This window comes from Oryzias latipes, chromosome 15, assembly GCF_053564925.1.
Source record: "Oryzias latipes strain Hd-rR chromosome 15, Olatipes_Hd-rR_3.1".
Lineage (NCBI taxonomy): Eukaryota > Metazoa > Chordata > Actinopteri > Beloniformes > Adrianichthyidae > Oryzias > Oryzias latipes.
The window spans coordinates 16,460,284-16,483,914 of record NC_136251.1 but is presented as its reverse complement, the minus strand read 5'-3'; the positions used below and the strand labels follow the sequence as shown (position 1 = coordinate 16,483,914).

Genomic DNA, 23,631 nt, shown 5'->3' with positions numbered 1-23,631 from the left:
TGTCGATGAAGGTTCTTATTCATCCTGGGGACATCTTGAAGTAGAATCATGAAATATAGACTTGAAGTCTTTTTTCTTTCAAGTGGCTTCATCAGTCTGAGAGGTGCTGGGTTCAAGCCCCACATACAGTATATCCTCTAGATGGGTCACCCACATTCCTGCAGTTGAATGGCTCATCAAGAGGAACATTGAAGGGAAGCTGGGGGGGGGGGGGGGGGGGGGGGGCTGTCTTCTTACAATACCTCTTTCCACCATTAGAGAATTGTTGGGTGTGGCCGTACTGGAGTTTTTGACTTCTTTTAGACTAATGAAAGAGCATCACGATAAAGCCTTAGTAACAACTGCTCTTACGGGTGGACACTGGCTCTCTGGGGGCAAAAAATGGGCAAAATGTAAAAGGCGAACAGGTGGCCCGCATGAAATAGCAAGGTTAAAGACCCCTCTGTGAGCCCGTAGAGCAAAAGTGTCCTACGGGCATGCTGCAGGCGTCAAGTCGCAGCAAACACTTAGTACACCGCAAGTAAGAATGAAACAGCTAAGAAAGTGAGTTAAACAAGATTTGTTTTTTCCTGCATACTGCCCAAAGAGCCTGTTCGTGCTGTTCACATAATGGGTGAGTACTCCTTGCACCAGTCAACTCTGTTACAAAAGTATTTTTGCAAAACAGTGTGTAACATGGCAAAAGCCTAAACTCAACAGCAAGGTAGATGTAGGACAGGTGACTCCTGCTGCCACAGGGTGGCAGCACTGTCAAGATTAATCATTGTGCTGATATGAGTGGGCCAGACAGGACACTGTAGTTTGGTTGGGGTTTTGCTGGGTAAGCCCCATTTTGTTGTGTTTTCATTTATTTTTTATTTTTTATTGAAGCAAATATTTAACAAACAATCACGGCATGTCTGTCAATGACAACAATATCAATGCTGAGATAAAGGTAGACAAATAACAAATATAACTTAAAAAAAAATAAATCAATACAAAATAAGGGGCCATTACAAAAGTTTAAATAGATCAAATAAATTAAACAATGTTCGGGCATTCTTATGATTCATGTAATGTAAAGATTTAAAGAATAATTTAAAACGGTTTCGTAATCCACTAATGTGAGGTTTCACCTTTACGAATTTACAAGTATGTATAAAATGCTTTGAAATTACAATCAGCACATGGGCAAGCGCCGTTTTGCCTTCAGTATCCCTTTCCATGTGCTGAAGGTATGGGGGCTGTATCGCTCTACAGGTTGTTACAGTTAAGCATCTGTTCGAACCACTGGTAATCTGTGAGCTTGTTCCATAACTGTTCACTAATTAAACTGTTCTAAACTGTTATGTTGAATCATAAATGTGAGGCACTTGCAGTTAGTTTGGTTTATATAAGTTTTGTTACAACGCAGCCGTTAACTAGTTGTAAGGGGGAGGGGTCCGATTATGACAACACCTATTTTCCAAAGTAAAAAACTAATAAATATAGCCTGGCAAAAAAAAAGCCTGCACAGGACACAAAACCGTCTTTATGTTCTTTATTCCACAACATAAATGTAACTCAGGATTTCAGATTTTAAAAAAATGGTAATCAGGAAGATAAAAAAATAAAACAAACTGTGATACTATTATGCCATCTGGATTCTTCTTTTAGCCAGTCACTTTCCGATCTTCCAAAATCACGAAAGAAATGAGTGTAAACAAAACAAAAAGAGAGAAAAAGATCAAATTAAAGGAAAAAATACACAAAAATAACTACAGCAGGTGCTCTGTGGCCCGAACTGTAACAGGGATGACGACAAAGGTGAACACCGGTCACATTGGTTTCGTCGAGCACTGCTATAAAACACACGTAAAATGCAGCTACAGTTGTACAAATCAAATTACTAATTCATCAAATATCTTAAAACTAAATCCTTTTTACAACAATTACAGTCAACACAACTTCTTGCCTTTTTATGTTTTTTTTTACCTCTTATGTAAGGGTTAATGGCCGACAAAATGTGCATTTTTACTTTTTAACTCACGCCGTGGAAGCCTGAACAGTCCGACGCGAAGCGGTTGCTTCCGCAAAGTACCATAGTCATACCATAGTCACTTACAAAAGCATTATATTAACTAGTTTTTAGTCCTTAATTTTTGTTTGTTTTTTCCAATTTGGATCGCTTTTCTCACGAAAAAGTAGACTTTTTGTTACGAGGTGCGGCCCGTTTTGTATGACTGCCGGCGCAGTCATACAAAACATTTAAGCTAGATGACCGGAAATTCTTTTTTCACTGTGTGGTTATCACTTTTTAATGTACACCGAGCAGCCAATCAGAATCGAGTATTCACCCGGACCATGGTATAATGTCTGTTAACGGCTCTTCACGTTAGGTTTCAACCATCTTGAATCCGTAGATCAAAATAACTGTCGAATAATGGTCCACCCGATTTCCCTCCTCAGAGTTCACCACTTCCTTACTGAACTGCTCATTGAAAATTCAGGAATCGCCCTCTAGTGGCATAACCATGTACCTACATTTCTCCACTTGGCTACATAAATATGAACATTTTACGAAGACAATTTATGAATCTGCTGTGTTCTGATGATGAAAAACGTGATTGATTTATAAATAATAAAATTACAAACACATTGGTGTAGATTTAACGTAATTGTTCAGAAATAAACCGCCAAGTTACTAGTACTATTTCCGTGCCGCTGAACGAATTACGGGCTCGGAGGCATTTTTTCTGTAGTTTTCTCTTCCACCTTACTGAAAATGGCTTTGAATACTAATCTGTCCGTGTTCCTGTTGGCAATAATTTAACCGTTTTTCGTGAGATCAAACTGAAAACGAGCAGATATGCAGCACAGGGCGGCAAGTAGGAGAAGCAGACGTCTCAGAATATTTCCTATGGATGCCCTGACCAGACGAGAACAACTTGTGAGTTAAACTAGGTTTTTTTTTTTTTTTTAAATTAGGCATTTGTCACTGATTGTGCTCAGGGTTACACCATCCTCAGGACAAGAGTTTAACATTATTTTTCAACACTGGAGTATGAGTTGTATAGTCTAATTACAAACACTCTTGTGAGTTCAGAGAAAGTTTTTTTTTTCTTCAAAGTCGAACCATATCAGCTTTCAACGCAAAGGGTTCTACATCCGTTTATTGAGAAAAAGATTTACAGAACACTTGTTTTAAACAAAAGTACTTTCATTTTTAAAAATTAATCTGAAAATCCCAAAACCAACAACATGAGATTCATAAATACTTTATAAACTACATGTAAGACATCAGAATAAATAGAAAGATTACAAAAACGAGATTTAATGAGATTTTCCTCAATGAAAAAATTTATGTTCCATTTTACAGTCTTCTCATACTGCTTTGCCAACATAAAAGTTTCTGTCCTGTCCCTCTACGCTGACGGTCAGTCCGACACAAGACCGGATTTTCGGTTGACGCGCAGGACCGTCGGGCATCTGGTGGTGCAGCTTCGGGTTCCTCACACTCTTGTGTGGGCACAGGAGACTGAGGTCCTGGTGTTCTTTTTCTGGCGGGCGTGTGGCACATCTTACGGTGTGGTAGCCAGGCCTTTGACATGCCACGGTCTACTGTGAGTGACGTTGTCCACGGGATGGCAGACCGCATCCTCTAGCTGATGCGCAGGGTCATGCGGCTTCCCAGTGTGAATGGACTGCTATAGTCGCCTCTGGTTTTAAGGCAGCTCGCTGGGTCTTCCGCCTTCCAAAAGTTTTTGGGGAACATCGATGGCTGCCACATAAGAATAAAGGCCCTAAAAGAAAAGGCAGCTTGTTACTTTATCAGGAAGCTTTTTTATTCCATTCAAATGCAGGCTGTATGTGATTCTAATGCCAAATTTCTAGATGTTTTTGTTGGCTATCCAGGATCAGTCCATGATTCACGGGTTCTGCGCAACAGCCCAATTAATGTCAATCAAACAAACCCATCTAAAGGGTCCTTTTCGGTGATGGAGGGTCTCCCTGCATGGCACATCCCATCACGCTGCTGACACCCTACAGGGAACCCCTGAGGAATGAGGTTGAGGCCAGTTGCAACTAGCACTACACTTGGGCACGCTCTGTGGTGGAGACTCCCCCGTGAACCGCCACCTTAACATGGTGGGGGAGTTTGAGAGCTTGAGTGATCCCAGGAGCTAAACTGTCTGGGGCCTAAGCCCCTGGTAGGGTCTCCCCTGGCAGACAGGTCCTGGGTGGTGAGTCAGACAAAGAGCGGTTTAGAAGACTCTGATCAAGAATAAAACCCAGGACCCAATTACGTCGCCCAGATTGGCGTCACCTGGGCCCCATTCTGGAGCCAAGCCTGGGGTTGGGGCTCGCAGGCGAGTGCCTGGTGATCAGGGCCCTTCCCATGGACCCCGGTCGGGCTCATCCCAAAGAAGCGACGTGGGAGCACTCTCCCATGGGCCCACCACCAGTTGGAGACCTCAAAAGGGGCTGGAGCAATGTGGTTTGTGTGCCAGTCGAAGGCGGGTGCCTTGATGAACCCAAACCCCGGTCATGGAACTTGGCCTACGGGACATGTAACCCTCTCTGGAAGGGAAGGAGCCTGAGCTTATGCGAGAGGGTGAGAAATACCATCTAGATCACCTCCACACATAGCCTGGGCTCTGAAACTGAGTCCTTAGAGAGGGATTGTACTCTCTACCACTCTGGAGTTGCTCATGGTGAGAGGTGGCGGGCTGGTGTGAGCTTACTCAGGAGCCCCCATCTCAGCCACCAGCCGACATGTACCTCCGCCTTCAGGTGGGGTACAGGTCTCTGACTGGGGTTTTGGCTTACGGGCCGAAAAGCAGTTTGGAGTACCCGGCCTTCTTGGCATCTCTCGAAGGGGTACTGGAACGTGTCCTCCTCCAACGTGTCCTCCTGGGAGACTTCAATGCCCACGTGGGCAATGACAGTGGCACCTGGAGGGGCGTGATTGGTAAGAATTGTCCCCCTGATCTGAACACGAGCCGTGTATTGTTATTGGACTTCTGTGCTGGTCATAGTTTGTTCATAACAAACACCATGTTCGAGCACAAAGGTGTCCATCAATACATGTGGCATCAGGACACTCTAGGCAGGAGGTCAGTGATCGACTTTGTAGTTGTTTCAGGCGACCTTCGGCCTTGTGTCTTGGACTGTACACCGATCACTACCTTGTGGTAAATTGGATTCGCTGGCGGAGAAGAAGGCCGGAAAGACTCGGGAGACCTAAACGCACTGTAATGATCTGCTGGGAACGTCTGGCTGAGCCCTCCATTAGGGAAGTCTTTAATTCCCACATCTGGGAGAACCATGAAATGGAACGTGCGTGCCCCATGACAGTCAGCTTGCGCTCGAATGACAGAACAGCTTCAAGCATTTGCGGCGCCTGGAGACTTTCATTCAGCTCGTTTAGGTGGCTTGTCACAGTCATATCCACCAAAAAGTGCAGCTTTTCGAGCCACTCAGGATCTTCCAGTTGCGGGTAGTTTGCTTTTCAGGAATGTTTTCACGTGTTCTAAACAGACGACAAAGTGACGCAAAACGTCACCCCTGGAGAGCCATCGGACTTTATTGTGTAGCAGGAGATGAAAATATTTCCTTTCAACTTCAGCAAGCAATGCACGGAACTGACGGTGGTTTGATTTACATCAGCCACCTGCTTAGTGGTCCACTAAAAGTAAAAAAAAAAAAAAAAGCCCTGCTGGTAGAAACGTATGTCGCAGGCTATGACGCAAATTTTCGTTGACAGAAATGTTGAAATGTAATATTGTAGTGGCGGTCATGTGCATTTTAGGTCTGTTAGCAGCAGGGGATTGTGGGAAGCGGTCTCCTGATCTAAGTAGGGCTCAGCATCAGCGTTTCTGTTTGCCTACGTTTCTTTTCATATGGCAGTTTTGTTGTTCCACCTTAGTTTATTCCTCCTGTTATGTTGGTTCTTTATGTTGCACCTTGACTGTGGAAGGGAGAGAGGTTGATGACGCCTGTGCAATGTTCAATGTGGTGTCTATACAAAATAGATGGGCACTATTTTATAAAAAAAGTTTGATTTGATTTGATTTGATTTGATTTGATATGCCGGAAAGGATGCTGCGCTCTCAGCTTGTCTGTTTGCCCCCTCCTCTCTGAGACTGTCCGGAGCTGTGCATGGGACACGAACAGTTCTCCAGCGCAGTCAGTTGAATGACAGCTCAACTTTATCGACAACTTGGCTCCCGTTCTGCCCGCTGCAAGTGACGTATTTGCCGGGCGTTACAATAATTTTCCTACACAATCTTACAGCATTGGAAAACTTTAAGAATGTTTGTGTCTTGTTTCTCCTCCTACAGAAACCATATTAAAACACAAAATATATTTCTATCCCCCATCTTTTTACATTTTCAAACGTTTTTGAAAATGCTCCAGGGAGCCACTAGGGCAGCCCTAAAGAGCCGCATGTGGCTCCTGAGCCGCGGGTTGCCGACCCCCGCTTTAGACAGAAAAGCAGAAATATAGGACTCAAGCTATGTTCACACCACCCTTGGCAATACGTGTTTTGTCATGGTGTGGATGGACAGAGGAATGAAACGGATCTCAAGGAGGTGAAGTGATCCTGAAGGAAGAGTTTGCCAAAAATATTCTGGATGGGAAGCTTGTCGGGTAGGCGGATGAGTCTGAAGCTGGAAGTTGAAGATGTGATGATGAAAGTTATCACTGGTTACGCATCCAGGTAGGATGTGAGGATGAGGTGAAATCTTTGAGGGAGATAGATGGGATGGTCCATGGCACCTTAACAGGGGAGAAAGTGGTGATTGGGGTAGACCCCGATAGAAATGTGGTTGAAGAAAAGGAAGGGATGGGTGACCTTGGTGTTCAGAACAGGAATGCAATACAGAGGATAGTGGATTTTGACAAAAAGATGGAAATAGCCGTGGTAATGGCAGTACATTTTTCTCCCAGAAAAGATAATCATTGGGAGAAAGTATATAAGTTGATTCCATTCTGTTGAAACATTGTAATCTAACAGATGAGTGACTGCAAAATAGCAAACTTAGAAAGTGGAAGACAGCAAGCAGGAGTGAAGAGATGCTGGTGAAAGTGGCAAAGGCTAAACAAAGAGTGTGAGGACTTTTTTATGAAGTTAACCCTTGTGCTATCCTAGGCACTTTAACATTGGGAGTTGGGTCATCTAGACCCCAGAAGACAGTACACTGAACCTTTTTTCTTCAATGATTTGTGATCTTCACTGGTGTCCATGGATTACATGAAATCCTCCTTACCTTTATCCACCTTTCTCATGGTAGGGAGGACACGTCAATGTAAGGGTGGGGTCATAGCACAAGGGTTAAACACAAAGTAATGTTAAAAAAAAAATCAAGTAAAGTATTATCCAACGTTTAAACAAAACAACATATATGGTTCTTGTTACATCTTTACTTAAAGTAAAAAAATAGACTTACAGCCAATTATTTGAGGAAAGCCATAGTCTTTAATCTTTTATAAATGATCTTAGTTATAATAAACATAAGTTACCCAGTATGATCTGTACAGTATATACTTTGTATTATATGTAAATACAGAAAACTGTCCTCATATATTTATTTTATTTTTTATTTTATTTTTATTTATTTATTTGTTCCTTTCATGAAAATTGATGTTCAAATGTTTACATGTTTGTCTTACATATTGAACATTTTCATGATTGGAAGGGAGCAGAATTGAAGAACACAATTCTTATAATTATCTGCTCCCTTTTAAACATTACATTTACATTTCTCACACCATCACCTGTGCTCAGATTTCACAATGTACAGTTCCACTACACAGTAAATACATTCCATTCATTTAATACATACATTCCAAAAATTGCATTCAACAGTCAAGTTTGTACAAACTAATTTGTTTAGCTTTATACATGCGTTTAAATGTAATAATATTTTGACAACTTTTTAACTGATTCTCCTGGGAATTCCACATTTTTACCCCTGCTATAGACAAACACTTTTGCTTTAATGTTGTTCGAGCAATCTGTTGTTTGAAATCATATTTTCTCCTATGATTTTCATCTCCTGTGGTAAAAATAAAAAGCTTTTGTAGGTCTTCTGGTAAATCTCTGTTTCTGGCTTTAAACATAACTAATAAGGTCTGCAATTCAATTAAATTTTTAAGTTTTAATAAGCCTGACTTAATAAAAAGATCATTTGTGTGATCTCTAAAATTAGCTTTGTGAATAATTCGAATAGCTCTCTTCTGTAGTAGAATTAAGGGCATTATATTAGTTTCTAGTTCAAGTTATGTATTTCCCCACACTTCAATACAATATGTCAAATAAGGTAAAACCAAAGAGCAATATAACATGTGCATAATATGACATGGTAAAACATATTTAGATTTGTTCAGAACAAAAAGGCTCTTGGCTACTTTATTTTTTACATAAAATATATGAGATTTCCATGTTAATTTGTCGTCCAACATAACCCCTAAAAATTTAAATTCAGACACCTGTTCTATTTTTATATTGTCAATGGACAAAGTCACTTCTGTTCTGTTTTTATTACCAAATACCATAAACTTTGTTTTTGTTAGATTCAAAGATAGTTTATTGTAGTCAAACCACATTTTGAGTTTTATCATTTCCATTTCAATACTTTTAGCTAAGGTTTTCAGATTATCCCCAGAACAGAAAAAATTAGTATCATCAGCAAATAAAACAAACTGTAACAACTTAGAAATATCACAGATATCATTTATATATAAAATAAAAAGTTTAGGTCCTACAATTGAGCCTTGTGGGAGTCCACAAATAATATTCATAAGATCAGACTTCTTACCTCCAAACTGTACATATTGTTGTCTGTTTTTTAAATAACTGGTGATCCAGTTCAGGGCGATTCCTCTAACCCCATATGCATATAATTTAGAAATCAAGATAGAATGATCTATGGTGTCAAAAGCCTTCTTTAAATCCATGAAAACTCCTATTGTGTATTTCTTTTTGTCGATTGCTGTTGAAATTTCTTCAACTATTTTCATTATAGCCAAATCTGTAGACCTATTAGAACGAAACCCAAACTGATTCTCACTTAACAATTTATTTTTTTCAATAAAGCTGTCTAGTTTGTTAACAAACAACTTTTCTAAAACTTTAGAAAATTGAGAAAGTAATGATACTGGTCTGTAATTATTAAAAGTATGTCTGTCTCCATTTTTAAAAAAAGGAATAACTTTAGCTATTTTCATCTTCTCAGGAAAAATTCCTAATTTAAGTGAAAGATTAAAGATATGATGTAGTGGTTTTACAACACAATCTATGGTCATTTTTATTAATTTCATGTCAATCCCGTCACTGTCCTTTGAGGTCTTGTTTTTTAGTTTGTATACTGTAGTCAAAATGTCATTTTCAGTCACATCAGATAAATACATAGAATGGGAAATCCAATTTTTATTTTCCATAATATCTTTTGATTGTAAATTGCATGTAATATTTTCTGCTAAATTGGGTCCTATATTTACAAAAAATGAATTGAATTCATTTGCCATGTCCTCTTGCTTTTTGATGACCACATTGTCTTTAAGGAAGAAGTGAGGTAGTTCTATTGATCCTGACTTATTTCCTATGACCTTATTCAGAATATTCCACGTAGCCTTTAAGTTATGTTTATTTTCATACAGAATCCTATGATAATATTTCTTTTCAGCTTGTCTCACTAAACTAAAACTAAACTAAAAAAAAAAGATTAAAACAAAAAGAGCTCTCCTGCTGCTCTTTGCAAAACCCTTCTTAACCCCAAGATGATCCGAGTTAAAACAAATCTTGATAATATATGACTGATATAATGCAAAAATCCTCTCTCTCCTCCTTAATTTAACCTCTTTTAACCAACCATGTTTTTAGGTTCTATTTTGACTCTAATTTCACTTCATCATAACTCTTGTCTCATGCACTGTATAAATAGTGTTACTTTTGGGTTAGTTAAATGTTCATATTTTGGCCAAAATTTGTTTCAAATCTAGGTTTTTGTTTATAGTTCACTCTTGTTATGAGGGCCAATATCATGCAAAATCATCTTTTTGAGCTTTTAAGTGTATTGTAATGTTCAACCTCACAAAAAGAAACCCAAAAGCGGTATTTTGATCTATTCACGCATTTCTGAGTATTCTTTTAAAAACCTGCGCTCTGAGCACCAGCCCCTCCCAACCCACAAAAATGGGCAGGTCCTCATGAGCTGACGTAGAACGATGAGTACAGCACCTTCAAGGAGGAGTCTTCACTGCCAGCTCTGCCCCCAGGCTAACACACACACCCCACTTTCTCTGCTGAGCTATTAGTGAATGGCAAAAATGCATTCATTTTGTGTGCACAATATGGACATCCATCTTTGCAAAAGTTTGGATGTTGTTTGTTTTTGTGGGCTAGATGCATACATGCTGTCGAGGCCGGCTCTAGGCTGGCGTCATGAAATGGGCGGCACCCACGTGGCGTGAAAGCTGATTCCTCAGAGATCCAGTCGGCTTACTTTCGGGTTGTAAAAGAACTCAGGAAAATAACTAGCATTTAATAAAAATAGGTGTTCTTTTGTGTGCCAAATGTAATACATGATCATATACATGAATATTGTTTACTATAAAAGGCTTTAGCATGTATAGGCTCAATAATGTTGGTAAATATTATACACAAAACTACTGTAGAATTGCTGCAAAGTTAGATGCCAACACAAACAGATTTGTTAAACAACTGTGTCAGCAAGCATAGGCCCCCCTATGGTTTACCCCTTGGTTAGATCGACAGACATGAACGATTTGACCGCATTCAGCAACAAAGCCACCAGTCCTTGCTACAAGTACAAAGTGTTCCTACACTCATATATGACCATGTATGACTGTAAGACCTGGGGGCTTGAAGTGATCTGCTGATAAGCAGCCTGTTTCAGTTTCACATAGAAACAAAAATGCAATTAGTCACGCGCTGCATAACGATCCAAAAATAGAGAGTCTGATGAACCAGTAATATATTGTCTTATATTGTCTTCATATATATATATATATATATATATATATTTATGAAATAAATTCTTGTTGCTAAAGCTTTTCACTTATGTTAGATTTGAGGATTCATTTTTCCTATAGTTTCCATGTTTTAATCCTTTACCAGAGTTTTGTTTCTGTAACCCTTGTGCTATCCTAGGTACTTTAACATTGGGAGTTGGGTCATCTAGACCCACTAGACAGTGCTCTGAACCTTTTTTCTTCAATGATTTGTGAACCTCACTGGTGTCCATGGATTACATGAAATCTTTCCACCTTTATCCACCTTTGTCATGGTAGGGAGAACACGTCAATGTAAGGGTGGGGTCATCTAAGATAGCACAAGGGTTAAAACACGAAATATTACTAAATACTTCAAAATTTTAGAAAACTGCTACAAAAAAGGATCCATCTTGAGAATGCAATGTATTACATTCATTTTAAATCAGTTAATTTTTGATTGCTAAAACCTGGAGATGACTTAGCATTGATGCAGAATCATTTCATTAACATTTTAGATGGAATTACTTGGTTCAATTAAAAAGGTGTTTTTTAATAATATCTAATAGAATCAATGCAGTACTTTTATGGTTTATGTGGGAGTTGTTGCTATGGCGGATGCTTGCTTAAATGTCTTTTCAGCAGGGTTAAGATTTCTTTTTTTTTGTGGTCACTGTGATAAACCTCTGGGGACTATGATGAAATTACGTGTTTGAAGTGATTTTTTTTGCCTAAAAGAGACATGTTTTAGTAGAAATGAAACAGCCTTCCTCGTGATTGTGGTTTACTGCTGAAAAGAAGACACATTATTTATAACAAAGGAAGAACTACATCAGGTTCCACTTTTAAAAGGTAAGTAAGCTGCATTTTAATACTAGCGAAGCACTGTGGCATTAAACTGAGCTATGTTGTAGCAAAGGCCAGAAAAGCGGATGTCTATCTTGATGGTGATACCTTTATGTTGGCCGAGTTTGTTATTTTAAACAGCCAAAGGGGCCAGTGAGCTTTTCTTCTTCTCTTCTTAACGACAGCTTGTTCAGTCTGCAGTCTTCATTGTTTAGTTTGGGCTGTTTAATCACTTATCAAAGTGAATTCATTCACGTTTTCTTTCCATCAGTGCCTCAGTCCATGTGCTAGTCACATCGACTTAATGAAGGAGTTTCATTTTTAATTTAAAAAGAATTTCTTTATTGACTTACTCCATAAACAGCCTGTATAACAGCTGTTTAAGGGCTCTGAAAGGATTTCCCCAAAGTTTATTAAATGTAAATTATTCTTTTCTGTTTCTGTTGAGCATGAAGTATGATAAAATTGTTCTAAATCTACTAGATTTTTTGTAATAAATTCAAACCATTATCAGATTTTCCATTCTGTTCTCATAAATCAACACAAAAATAGCTTATTATACCTTTTTTTTCAGGCATAAAAATGATGGCCTTTTGCAACTCCAACAACTTTTCCTCTGGCAGGAAGACATACGGCTGTTATAAAAACGATGCTGGATTCATTTTTTTTGCCGTCCAAGCAAGTTTGGCTGCCATCGGTCTTCCTTTAGCACTTGTGGCCACTGTCTCACTCTTTTTAATGGTAGGAATATAGTTTTCTTATTTTACAATGCAAAAGCAGCATCTCAAGTAACTTTGTCTAGTTTCTCATTTTATTTATGTCTGTCACACTGTTTATAAGAGAAAATTTACTTACTGGGAAATTCATGAAGACTTTTTTTAGGACAATAAATATTTAACGTCTTGTTGAGTCATTTGTTCTCAAAAAAACAAGAGAAAAATATATATATTTTTTTTATTACTTTTCTTAATTGTTTTGATACAAACTTGTGTTCCAGTGTATTTATTAACTTGTACTTTTGTCTCTCTGTTTAATTCACTCACATTTGTGAAAGTAGACAGAATTTTATACCCTGCATTTGTGTTTGTGTTCTTTTTTTCTGCAGATTCGAAAAGATCATGTTGCACCCGTGTACGTTATCGGCCTTCTTACCTCCAGCCTCATTCAGCTGTGTTGCTTCATTGCTCTCGTGGCGATAAATGACGACAAGATCTGTAAAATATTTCTCCAGATTCATGAATATGGCTTACTTGTCAGTGTCTGCTTCATGGTGGTAATCTCTTTGGAAAGGTAACTATCTTTTTATGAGCAGTAATGCTTCTGTGTAAGATTCCTTATATTCCCTATCCGCCTGCAGGTATCTATGTGTCGCCTGGCCGGTCTGGTACAGATTCAAGAGAAATATAAGGACATCTGCAATTGTTTCTGTCATGATCTGGATAATTTCTGCTATAATCTGGTGTGTGGACATTTTTGCATGCGAATCACTAATACTTTTGGCATGTTTCCTGATCATTCCCTTCCCTTTGCTAATTTTTTTCTTGTGTGGGACTCTTAAAGCCTTATCTACAGTTCGCAGTGTTTCCACTGAAGAAAAACGGAGAATCATAGCAATTCTGGTTCTAGTTTTGTTTACATACACTTTGTTGTATCTGCCTGAGATTCTTGCCATGACTTCAAAAAAATTGCAATGTAATGTCAAATTTAATCTGACAGCTATGTCTCTTTTTAGCCTTAGTCCTCTAACAGACCTGCTTTTGTACATTTTCATGAAAAAGGGAATTGGTGACAGGATTCTAGCTTCTTTGTGCAGCAAAGTGGTGCAACATATTATCAGTGCATCAGAAAATAGTGTTAACACGCAGTCAGGCAGCCCTAAGGAGACGGTAGATGAAGGAGAGAGCACTGGTGAAAAAATGTAGTTATAGAAAAAAACCAACAAAAAATAGTGTAGTATATATATAAAAGTGTATATATATTTCCAGGAAAATAGAGATGAGAGTATGAAATGATCAGTTGGCATATTTGCTTCTTAGCTTTTTACATAAATGCTGACATTTTTAAAACTTTCTAATTATTTTATTGAACTTTAAACACCCCAACATAAAAAAACTACATTTTGTGTAAAATATATTTTATTTGACAGAAGAATAAAAAAAATCCAAAAACATAACTCCCGCTGATTCTCAGTCAACAAATAACGTGTAACATTCTATCTCAGTTTCTTACATTTTGTGGAGCCATTTGAAGGCACTTACTCTTTAGAGTGGACTGCATTTTTCTCATAAACAGAATTTGTTGTTGTTAAGGAAATATAAGGATATTTCTAGAAATTGTTCAAGATTTTTGACATGCATGTTGTTTTCTAAGGGTTATTTTTAACAATAATAATAAAAACATTAATAAGCTTCTTTAATTAATTTTAAGTTGTCTTGCAAAAAGTGTTCTGACAGTTTGTACTGTTCACGATATCATGATTGAACGTCGTAATAACAACTATAGTTTATCTAGGTCATTCCATAGCTGATTGGTCTCCGATGTCAGTGGTAGATCCAATAAGGTATGACTCCAAAATGAGTTTTTTGCAGTTTTGATGGAAATTGGGTGAAAATGTTCTGAGTTTTGAATAAAAATGTTGTGCTCATCAATGGTCTAATGAGTTTCCCCTCTACATGCATGTCACACATGCCACCAAGAGGTCACTTCATCCTTGTTCATCCATCTTCTTCTGCTCATCCAGGACTGGGTCACGGGGGCAGCAGTCTAAACAGAAATGCCCAGACTTCCTTCTCCCCAGCCACTTCCTCCAGCTCCTCTGGGGGAATCCTAGGTGTCCCTATGCCAGACACGAGACGTAGTCTCTCCAGCGTGTCCTGGGTCTTACCCAGGAGGGATGCTTCCTGGGTAACACCAAGGAGGCATCTGGACCAGATGCCTGAGGCACATCAACTGGCTGTCTTTCGATGTGGAGTCTTTTGCAAAATTCATTTTGAAAATAACTGACCAAATTGCATGTTCAATTGATAGCTGTAGTATCCATTTTCACATGATTTACCCTATGAAGAATGTTTTTGGACTGTGTGAGGAAGCCGGATTGCCCAGAGAAAACCTGCGCATGCATGAGAACATTCTAACTACACACAGAAAAGTCCCAGCTCGGAGTTGGACTGTGAGGCGATAGCGCTAACCCCTGTGTCCACCATGCAGCCCCCTAAACAAAAAGCCTTGACAAGTTAAAATGCAATTGATTTTTCTGTCATTTAAAACTTACATTAACCCTTGTGCTATCTTAGATGACCCCACCCTTACTTTGACGTGTTCTCCCTACCATGACAAAGGTGGTTAAAGGTGGAAAGATTTCATGTAATCCATGGACACCAGTGAAGATCACAAATCATTGAAGAAAAAAGGTTCAGCACACTGTCTAATGGGTCTAGATGACCCAACTCCTAATGTTAAAGTGCCTAGCATAGCACAATGGTTAAAAAAGATTAAAAAAGGGGGCATTTCTGAGTATCTCTTTTATCAAATTGGGGTTAATTAGGAGCATACAAAAAAAGGAGGATACCTATAAATATATACCTATAGTTCCGCCCACAACTCAGAAGCAAATTTCTATAAAGAACTACTGTCACTCTGCAGAAAATAAATCCTAAAAACGACAGTTTTTTTTTATTTTGGCTAAAACTGTATAATCATATTTAAAATATTTCTGGGAATGCTTTTAAAAAGTCTCAAAAGATGATCAGAGTGGGACTTTAACATCATGACATAGAACAACAGTTCCGTTCTCAGGTCCAGGAAGTGGTGACGTGGCACACACATACATGGGTTTTGTGTGCAAAAATAGAATTAGAGCAACCAAGTCGTCTGTACTGTGGCATCACCTAGACCCTGGTACAGAAGAAGTTGTGTGCTGTTGTCCCTGATGAAAGATTTTGGAACTGCTCTGAAAGCTTACTTGTTCTAAACAGCACCTTTTGTATCTACACACAGTAGTCGCTTTTAATTTATATCTAAATAAATAGTAAAATATTTATTTACTCGCATGGTTAGTTAAAATGCTTATATGATGTAAATACTTTCAAAATCTATCATGATCACTGACATTTACCTCAGTGGAGTGTTGCAACATGGAAGAGACATTTTACAAGTTCTGTTAAAATAGCTCTTTGCTGCAATGATCACGGTATAGTATTTTTCCCAAAACCCACAGACAAAGCCACTGAAGTGTTCCATAATTTTTAAGGAACAGTAAAAAAATAAATAAATAAATAAAAAGCAGTCCCTGAAATGCCACAGAAACTCTTTCCAGTTAATTTGCCATTCTCTTTGTTCTCCTTTTCATATTTTTTATTCCAGAAGTTCTTAAAACAAGATGATTAATGAAATGTTCCGTATAACCTGTTTTGCATTGCCCCTCTGTACCACATTTCCTGCGGTGTTCTCCTTTGATTATGTTAGCTGAAGTAAAAAGAAAAAAAAAAGTCTTGGATGTGTGATTCATGATGAGACAGGGCATTTGAACAAGAATAAATGAATTTCCAACAAGCTGCTTTATTTTTAGTTGAGGATGTTGTTCTGAATGTGACTAAGCTGTGACATATACGCTGGCCATTTTTTTTTTGTTTTTCATCGGAAGACATTTAATAACAGAAAATGACTGTCATCTACCATATTCATTTCAGTGTGCGTGCGAGAATATTACAGCAAAAGGTGGGGATCCATTTCAGGTTTGGATTTGAAGGTAATGCTTTTATATTAAAACCACACTTGTATTCCATTTCAAAACAGAATACCTAAAACTTGAAATCCTGTATAGAAATCAGGAACAATGCAAACCACAAATTTGACACATTTGTACTTTTTTGTTGCTTTTGTTGTAACAACGACTTTTATTAACAAGTTAATCTTTGTTCTTCTTTATTTTCTTAAATAATTTCTTTTTATCTTAATTTTTTATGGAAAAAGAATAATCTTTAAGGAGATGCAATGCTCTGTTGTCGTAAATCGTTATTTTAAGGTGAAGCAAAAAAAAAAGGTCTTGACTTGAGCAGTCAAGCAACTTGTAACTTTCTGTGGCCAAATCCAGATGCGATACTGAACTGTGCATTCATTTATCTGATTCACACAAAAAAAGACTAACATTTTGTTAAATAACTCTGCTGTGCTCTTTCTATTTCCATTTTGACATGTAACATAAATTTAACTAAAAGAATAAATCTTTGTTAGTCTTCATTTTATGAAATAGCTATGATCCAATAATATTTAACAGTTTCTGTTAATAACATTTTCATGTGACTTTGAATATATATTTAAAAGTCCTCAGGTTTGGAGGACTTTTAATAAAGGATGTGTTAAATGTCTTTATAGAATTATTTGACTTTATTTTAAACAATTAAATTTTTATTTTGCCTTTTCCTTCCATTGCAATTAATAAAAAAGGGATAACGGCTCATATTTCTGATCTTAAATTTACATCATTTTTATTGATGCTTTTTTGGCAATTCTGTGGAAAAGAATTGTTTCCTGTTGGTGTTTAAATCACTCAGAGTTATCATGTGAAAATGTGTTAAGTTGTAAAACAGGAAGTCCTAGGAGCTATTACTCAGTCTTTCTATCTGTCAAAATAACCATTCTTGCTCTGCTACCTGTTTATTTTTTATTTTTTTTACATGTTCTTGCTAATCCAGTTTTTTTCCTTGATGCTTTTTCTTTATTGCAATTTATTCAAGTTATAAACTGGCCAGTCAAATGCCTCAATAAAAGCATGTAGTGCCCGCTGGCCCCAACGTCAAACATTCGAATCGTTTGATTTGACAGAATCTCCCAAGCCCGCTTCCAGCAAAAGAAGTGGACTTCCAACAATCTCACTCCTGATTAGCGACAGTAACTGCCACAGAAACATTGACTGAGACTGATTTGGAACAATCACTACCTACTGATATCATCTGTTTTCAAATGGCGGCATCCCTATCACAGAAAAATGGCGACCGAATTCACTTAATTTTGTTAGAGCTGAAAGTAAGCCGTTTTCTATGGGTAACATCACACTCGCTCATTCCAGTTATCTTTCAAATTAATGCCAGATGTTATTTCCACATTTAGTAATAAGAGATTACTCTCTAGCTTGTAAATGTCATTATTTTTTTATTACAATTAAATCAAATGCTTACAGTTACACCAGACCCTACCATAGCTGTAAAACACACATCTTCGCAGATAAGACTTAAGTTTACTGTTGTGAGAAACAAAAAAAAATTTAACAAAGAGACTCAGCAATAGTAACGTCTCAGGTTAGTTTGTGCAGAATTAAAGAATTTGGCATACTGTATGTGAACTTCAGGTATTCATTTGAAAATGTGTTTTCTAAGTTCCATGTTATTTTGTAATACTACTTTCAGGCATTTCCAGAGGGAGGAAATGGGACATTTCTTTCAAGACCAGACATCACCTAAGAATTTTGTGAATGTCATATCCTCCAACAGCACAAGGAGCTACGGTTGTTACGAAGGCGAAGATGCTTTTACCTTTTACGTTGTGGCTCTGTCAGTTGCTTCCATTGGTCTTCCTCTGACTCTTCTGGCCATCTTTGCTCTGTACTCACTGGTAAGTACATCTTTAGTTTTGCTTTCCTGTTTTAGGTTAGAAACAGAAAAAAGAAAAGTGTAAAGTCTATAAATTGCTTTGCTCTGAGGGGAAATAGTAACTTTTTTTTAATTTATGAAGATTGCAGCACTAAAATGCATAGTTTTTTAATGCAGCTCTAGTGTGAGCATTTACGCGCCTTTACTAGAGAAATAGATAACAACAGATCACAATGCAAAGTTTATGTTTCTCGAAAGCCTTCTAGTCCTCTATATCAGTGTTTTTCAACCTTTTTTGAGCCACGGCACACTTTCACCCTGACAAAAATCCCGCGGCACACCAGCATCCCAAAAAAAAAAAAAAACAGAGATTCATGGTCTGTATTGATCGACCCCCCCCACCCCCCCCCCCCCCGTGCAATCTCACGTGGATTTTTGTGATAATTGTGGCAGAAAAAGCAGGAAGTTGCGGCTGTTTTTTTCTAAGAGATGAACCACCACTAAAGACGAGCTCTAGCTGGTATTTTTGTTAGAACTGAGCGACTTTATCAACAGAATTAAGAACAAGGAAGTGAAGACTTTAACCACTTCTGATTGGTCAGACCAATGACATGTGATTAAGCCTTCAAGAATGATTGGCGGAGACAGTTAAGGGGGCCAGACTTTTCCTTACACAGTTATAGCTGCAGCCAAATCGCGGTACCGTGATTCCTATCAAAATGTCTTTAATAGAATTAAATAAACACAAAGAAAAAGTAATTTTAAGATCTTTTATACTCCTAACTACTCAGTGTTTTATCAGGGCCTGTTTGGATGAACACAGAGCTGAAATCCTGGAGATGGAAAATGTTTTTAGATCAGTGAATCAGGGCAATTTCTCCACGGCACACTTGACCATCTCCCACGGCACACTAGTGTGCCGCGGCACACTGGTTGAAAAACACTGCTCTATATGACATGGGCAAACAACATTGGTGCCCTGTCACTAAGGAGATTCTCACCTCTTTCACATCTTCATTAAGACAATTTGTTTACTTATGTGTCACTCGAAAAAGCAACAGTTTACAGAGACTGAGACCTGCCTTTACACTTACAGTATAAGTCATCTCAAAATGTGTCTTTTTTCTTAAAAAAACTAGAGTTCATGTCAAGATCTATTTACGGTACTCTCTTTTTTGCAGGTACAAAAAGATCATGTTGCCGGTATTTATGTCATCAACCTTCTAATCACTGATCTCATTCAGATCTGCTGCTTTATCATAAAAGTAGCCATAAACAACAAAGAGATTTGTGATGTGCTCCGTTATATCATACACGTCACTGCTGTGATGGTTAGCATCTGCTTCATGGTGGTTATTTCATTGGAAAGGTAACCATTGCTCTATAATTTTTAGGACTTCTATAGACATGTTTGTTTGTTTTTAACTAACCACCAATGTGTGTCTGCCTGTAGGTATTTGGTTGTCGCCTGGCCACTGTGGTACAGATTCAGACGAAGCATCAAGACATCTTTGATCGTCTGCTTTGTAGTCTGGATGCTTCCTCTTTTAAACCTTCCTATGTTTTTTTATGGTGGTGATTACTTGGAGACCACTGTTGCTTGTTTCCTCCTCCTTCCTTTCCCTCTGCTCATCTTCTTCCTGTGTGGGACTCTTAAAGCCTTATCTGCAACCCGAAGTGTCCCCACTGAGGAAAAACGACAAATTGTTTCAATTCTAGTCTTAGTTTTTCTCATTTACACTCTAATGTTTTTGCCACGTGTTATTTATTCCTTGGCCAAAAACTTTAGACAAGATCCCATATTTGAAATTGTGACCATAACTCCTGTTTACTTCAGTCCTTTGGCAGACCTTGTGTTGTACGTTTTCATGAGAAAAGGGATCGCAGATAAACTTTTGGCCTCCCTGTGTTGCAAAATTGAGTGTAATGATACTGGCCAGTCAGCAATGCATGAAGATAGCAAAACCTCAGGCAGTCCCATGCAGACAGACAGGGAGGATCTAGAGAAAAAATGTGAAAAAGTATAGTTCAAGTGTAATGCAATATTTTACATGTTCATTAAGCCACTGCACCCAGATTTAACTTAGTGCGATTAATTTGAAATTCTTAAGCTGCGACTATTACTTAAAATATGTTAGATTTGTATGAAGATGCTTTTTGAAGAAATAACATTTTATTACACAATTTAAATATTTCTGCAACAAGCTCTCCAACCCATACTTTCTCATATATTTGTGCTGTTACATACAGCAAAAGCTGGCTGTTATGCCACCAGTATATAACAGAACATCTCAAAAGAAAACTCTCTTAATATTTCAAACAAAATAGTGGATGTTCCTAACATGACAAATTAAAGACTTAAAGTTTAGCTGTGCTGCTGCTGCAGTTATTGTGGCCATTTATTCTTTTCTTTTAAATAAAAAGATCCAAACAGTGAACTGAGTGTCAACTTTTTTTTAAACACATTCATATTAGTGTTAGCTGGCTATTCAGTCTTGGTGACAGAGGTTTTATCATAAAAACATATCAGAAAGCTCAGACTACAATGCCCTCTACTGCAAAGGTGTTGCATTGCAAAATTATACAAATAGATCAAAAATATTCCTGTTGCCTGAATTTTGCCTACATTTTGAACACATGTAGGTTTATTGAGTGACTGCTATGTTTTGATAGTAGTAACAAGATAAACACACAATTTTCATTAAAGAATAAGGCAGACATCCTTTGCAACTTGCACAAATAATTTTCTTTTAATTGTACAAAGATGAATTTTATAATACTTATCAAAAGCCAATAAAAGTAATTTTGCACGTGGCAAAATTCAAACTGACAGGGAAAAGGGTAACAAGTAAAAAACATGACATTAAATAATTAAAAGGATGAGGTGCACATGCAATTATTGAAACCAAGATGCAATTAAAAAAAATAAAAAAATAAACATTTTATATAAATACTTTTAATACATTTGAAATAATTACAGTGACCAGTTTTGTTTTTTTGATGAAAATGGAAGGTAGCCACTGCCACTTTAACATGACATTTGTGCAAACAGAGTTATTGATAGAAATATAAAACATTTGACGTAAACAAATACTAAAGCCGTAGCTACCAGCTTTTGGAAGGAAAATTAATTCTGTTTATGCCATCAGGCTTTTTCACTCTTGCTGCAGAAATAGGGGGAAAAACTGCTTAGATGGTTTTGTTTTGGTAAATTGAATATACTTAATAGTGCTTTACTATCTTCTTAGAAGGCCTAAAGTGCTTTACAATCCCAATCCCATTCACCCATATACACTCTGCTGGCTAACACTACTACCAACGTACAACCACCAGGGGCAATTCATAATTTAGTGTCTTACCTGAGGACACTTCGACACATGGAACTAACTCTGCAATCTTCCGATCAGAGATCAATGTTCTAACTTTGCACCATGTCTGCCCCATTATTGAACATTGTAGTCTAGAGTTTGTAATGTCCAATTTTATGGATGTGAGCCTAAACACAATTTGGCATGTTAAATCTGTTTAAGTCTGTCCATATCCTTAGTGGTGATTATAACAGTGATTTAAATAAACTTCTGCTACAAAAATTGGTTGATCAGGAAACTTAATATTAAGACAACATTTTTCTTCCATCATACAAAAAAGAGACCATTTTAAATGTGAGTCTATATAGAATAACATTCATCTAGGTTGATTCCATCAAAGCAGTAGGTATAAAAGAAGCAGGTCACCTTAAACTAAATCCAGCTGATGGCTATATTCCAATAACTTCCTTTTTTTTTATATAAGACCAGTGAAATGCTTACATCCGACAAGTCCAAAGTCTGACCTGTGGACCAAATGTGGCCCACGTTCAAATTTCCACAGGCGAGCTGGCTCCTTTCCTAAACACTATATTATGTGGCCCCCTGCATTTTCTAAAAACTCTGTAAAATATTTCTTGATTGTGGTTGGCTTTATTACATGGAAGCCTATGGAAACCCTCTGTGACACTTTGTAGTTCATTTCTAAAATGTCAGCTGTAAATAAAAAGGAAAAGTTGACAGCGAAGGCCACTGCTTCCAGGACAAAAAACTGACAAATCAACAGGAATTTATTTTACTATTGTGACATAAGAAGTACCTGTTTTAAATGTGAAAAAATTATAAGTATACCACTGCAATAAAATGATAAATAAATAGTTCATTTAAAACACAGTGACAGTTGAATACAGATGACAGACAGTTTTACAGTACAAAATATTTCTATATTTTCTAAATGAAACTGTACTTGACAAAAAAATTACCATGATAAGGAGCAAACAAAATACACTGAAACATTTTTGTCTCCAATTGATTCTTAGTAAATTTCATTTTAATATATAACTTTGAAATTAAAAATATAATCTGGAACTTTTGTGACATTCTTGAGGGGTTTCTGTGTGTCTGTACTTTTGTGTGGCTGTGAGTACTCCTTTCTATTTCCTGTGGATGTCCTGCATGTTATTGTGACTTTATAAATTCACCTTGTTAGCATCTTTAAGAGAAGAAACTGACTGCATCACCAACCCATAAGGAGGACACACAACAAGAGACAAGCAACTTCACGGTCCCCTTGCAATAGGTAAATACATGTATTCAGTTTGTTTCATATTATTTGAGAAAAAAAATAAGGTTTATTGTGTTACTGATATATTTTTATTTATTTATGATGACCCTTAATCGCTTTGGTTTAACACAATCAACAATGTGAGATACTGACCGCAGTTAACAGCATTTGTTTTTTAAGAATATTCTTTGACCACAGATGGCGTGTACTGGATGAAAAGGAAGATTTACAGCTATCTCTGTTCTTTTAGTTTAAAAAAAGTTTAGCAGTGTGACAAAAAACAGGACTATTATTTTCCTAAATTATTAGCAACATCCTGCATAAATAATATCCACAGCAAATATAACATTTAACCTAAAAAATTCAAAGTTTATTTATAAGTGTCAGACTAAAGTCTGTGGTTTTCAGGACAATAAAAAAAAAATCATAAATGCACTTTTGAGTTGGTAAAAATCCTGCTTATTTTTTTTTTAATTTCTTGTTGATGTAAATCACACATGATAAATTTCTACTTTGAGGGTGTTTCTAAAGTTTTTTTAATCTCCTTAAGTTCCCCTTTTTGCCGTTTTTCAAGAACAAGTACTGGTATTATGAAAATTTTAATTTGCCAAATTTCCCTTTAATTTGCCTT

The 23,631-nt window shown here is 37.3% G+C and overlaps 1 protein-coding gene and 1 long non-coding RNA gene across 2 annotated transcripts; both read left to right on the top strand.

The window, feature by feature from the left end:
* Positions 1 to 11,116: 11,116 nt before the first annotated feature.
* LOC144984225 (uncharacterized) lies at positions 11,117 to 14,471 on the top strand. Its single transcript, XR_013647972.1, has 3 exons — positions 11,117 to 12,564; positions 12,929 to 13,113; positions 13,181 to 14,471. It is a non-coding gene; the product is annotated as an uncharacterized LOC144984225 (long non-coding RNA).
* Positions 14,472 to 17,968: 3,497 nt separating this feature from the next.
* Positions 17,969 to 21,350, top strand: LOC144984231 (G-protein coupled receptor 4-like). Its single transcript, XM_078932496.1, has 3 exons — positions 17,969 to 18,432; positions 19,592 to 19,779; positions 19,864 to 21,350. The coding sequence occupies exons 1-3, from the start codon at positions 18,184 to 18,186 to the stop codon at positions 20,435 to 20,437; spliced, it is 1,011 nt and encodes a 336-aa protein (XP_078788622.1). The 5' UTR covers positions 17,969 to 18,183; the 3' UTR covers positions 20,438 to 21,350.
* The last annotated feature ends 2,281 nt before the right edge of the window (positions 21,351 to 23,631 follow it).

What these genes read in the sequence shown, in the direction of transcription:
- LOC144984231 (XM_078932496.1), top strand. Translation starts at nt 18,184, where the DNA reads ATGTGTTTTCTAAGTTCCATGTTATTTTGTAATACTACTTTCAGGCAT. An exon ending in TCTTTGCTCTGTACTCACTG is followed by an intron (nt 18,433 to 19,591) that starts GTAAGTACATCT and finishes TCTTTTTTGCAG; the next exon opens with GTACAAAAAGATCATGTTGC. An exon ending in GTGGTTATTTCATTGGAAAG is followed by an intron (nt 19,780 to 19,863) that starts GTAACCATTGCT and finishes GTCTGCCTGTAG; the next exon opens with GTATTTGGTTGTCGCCTGGC.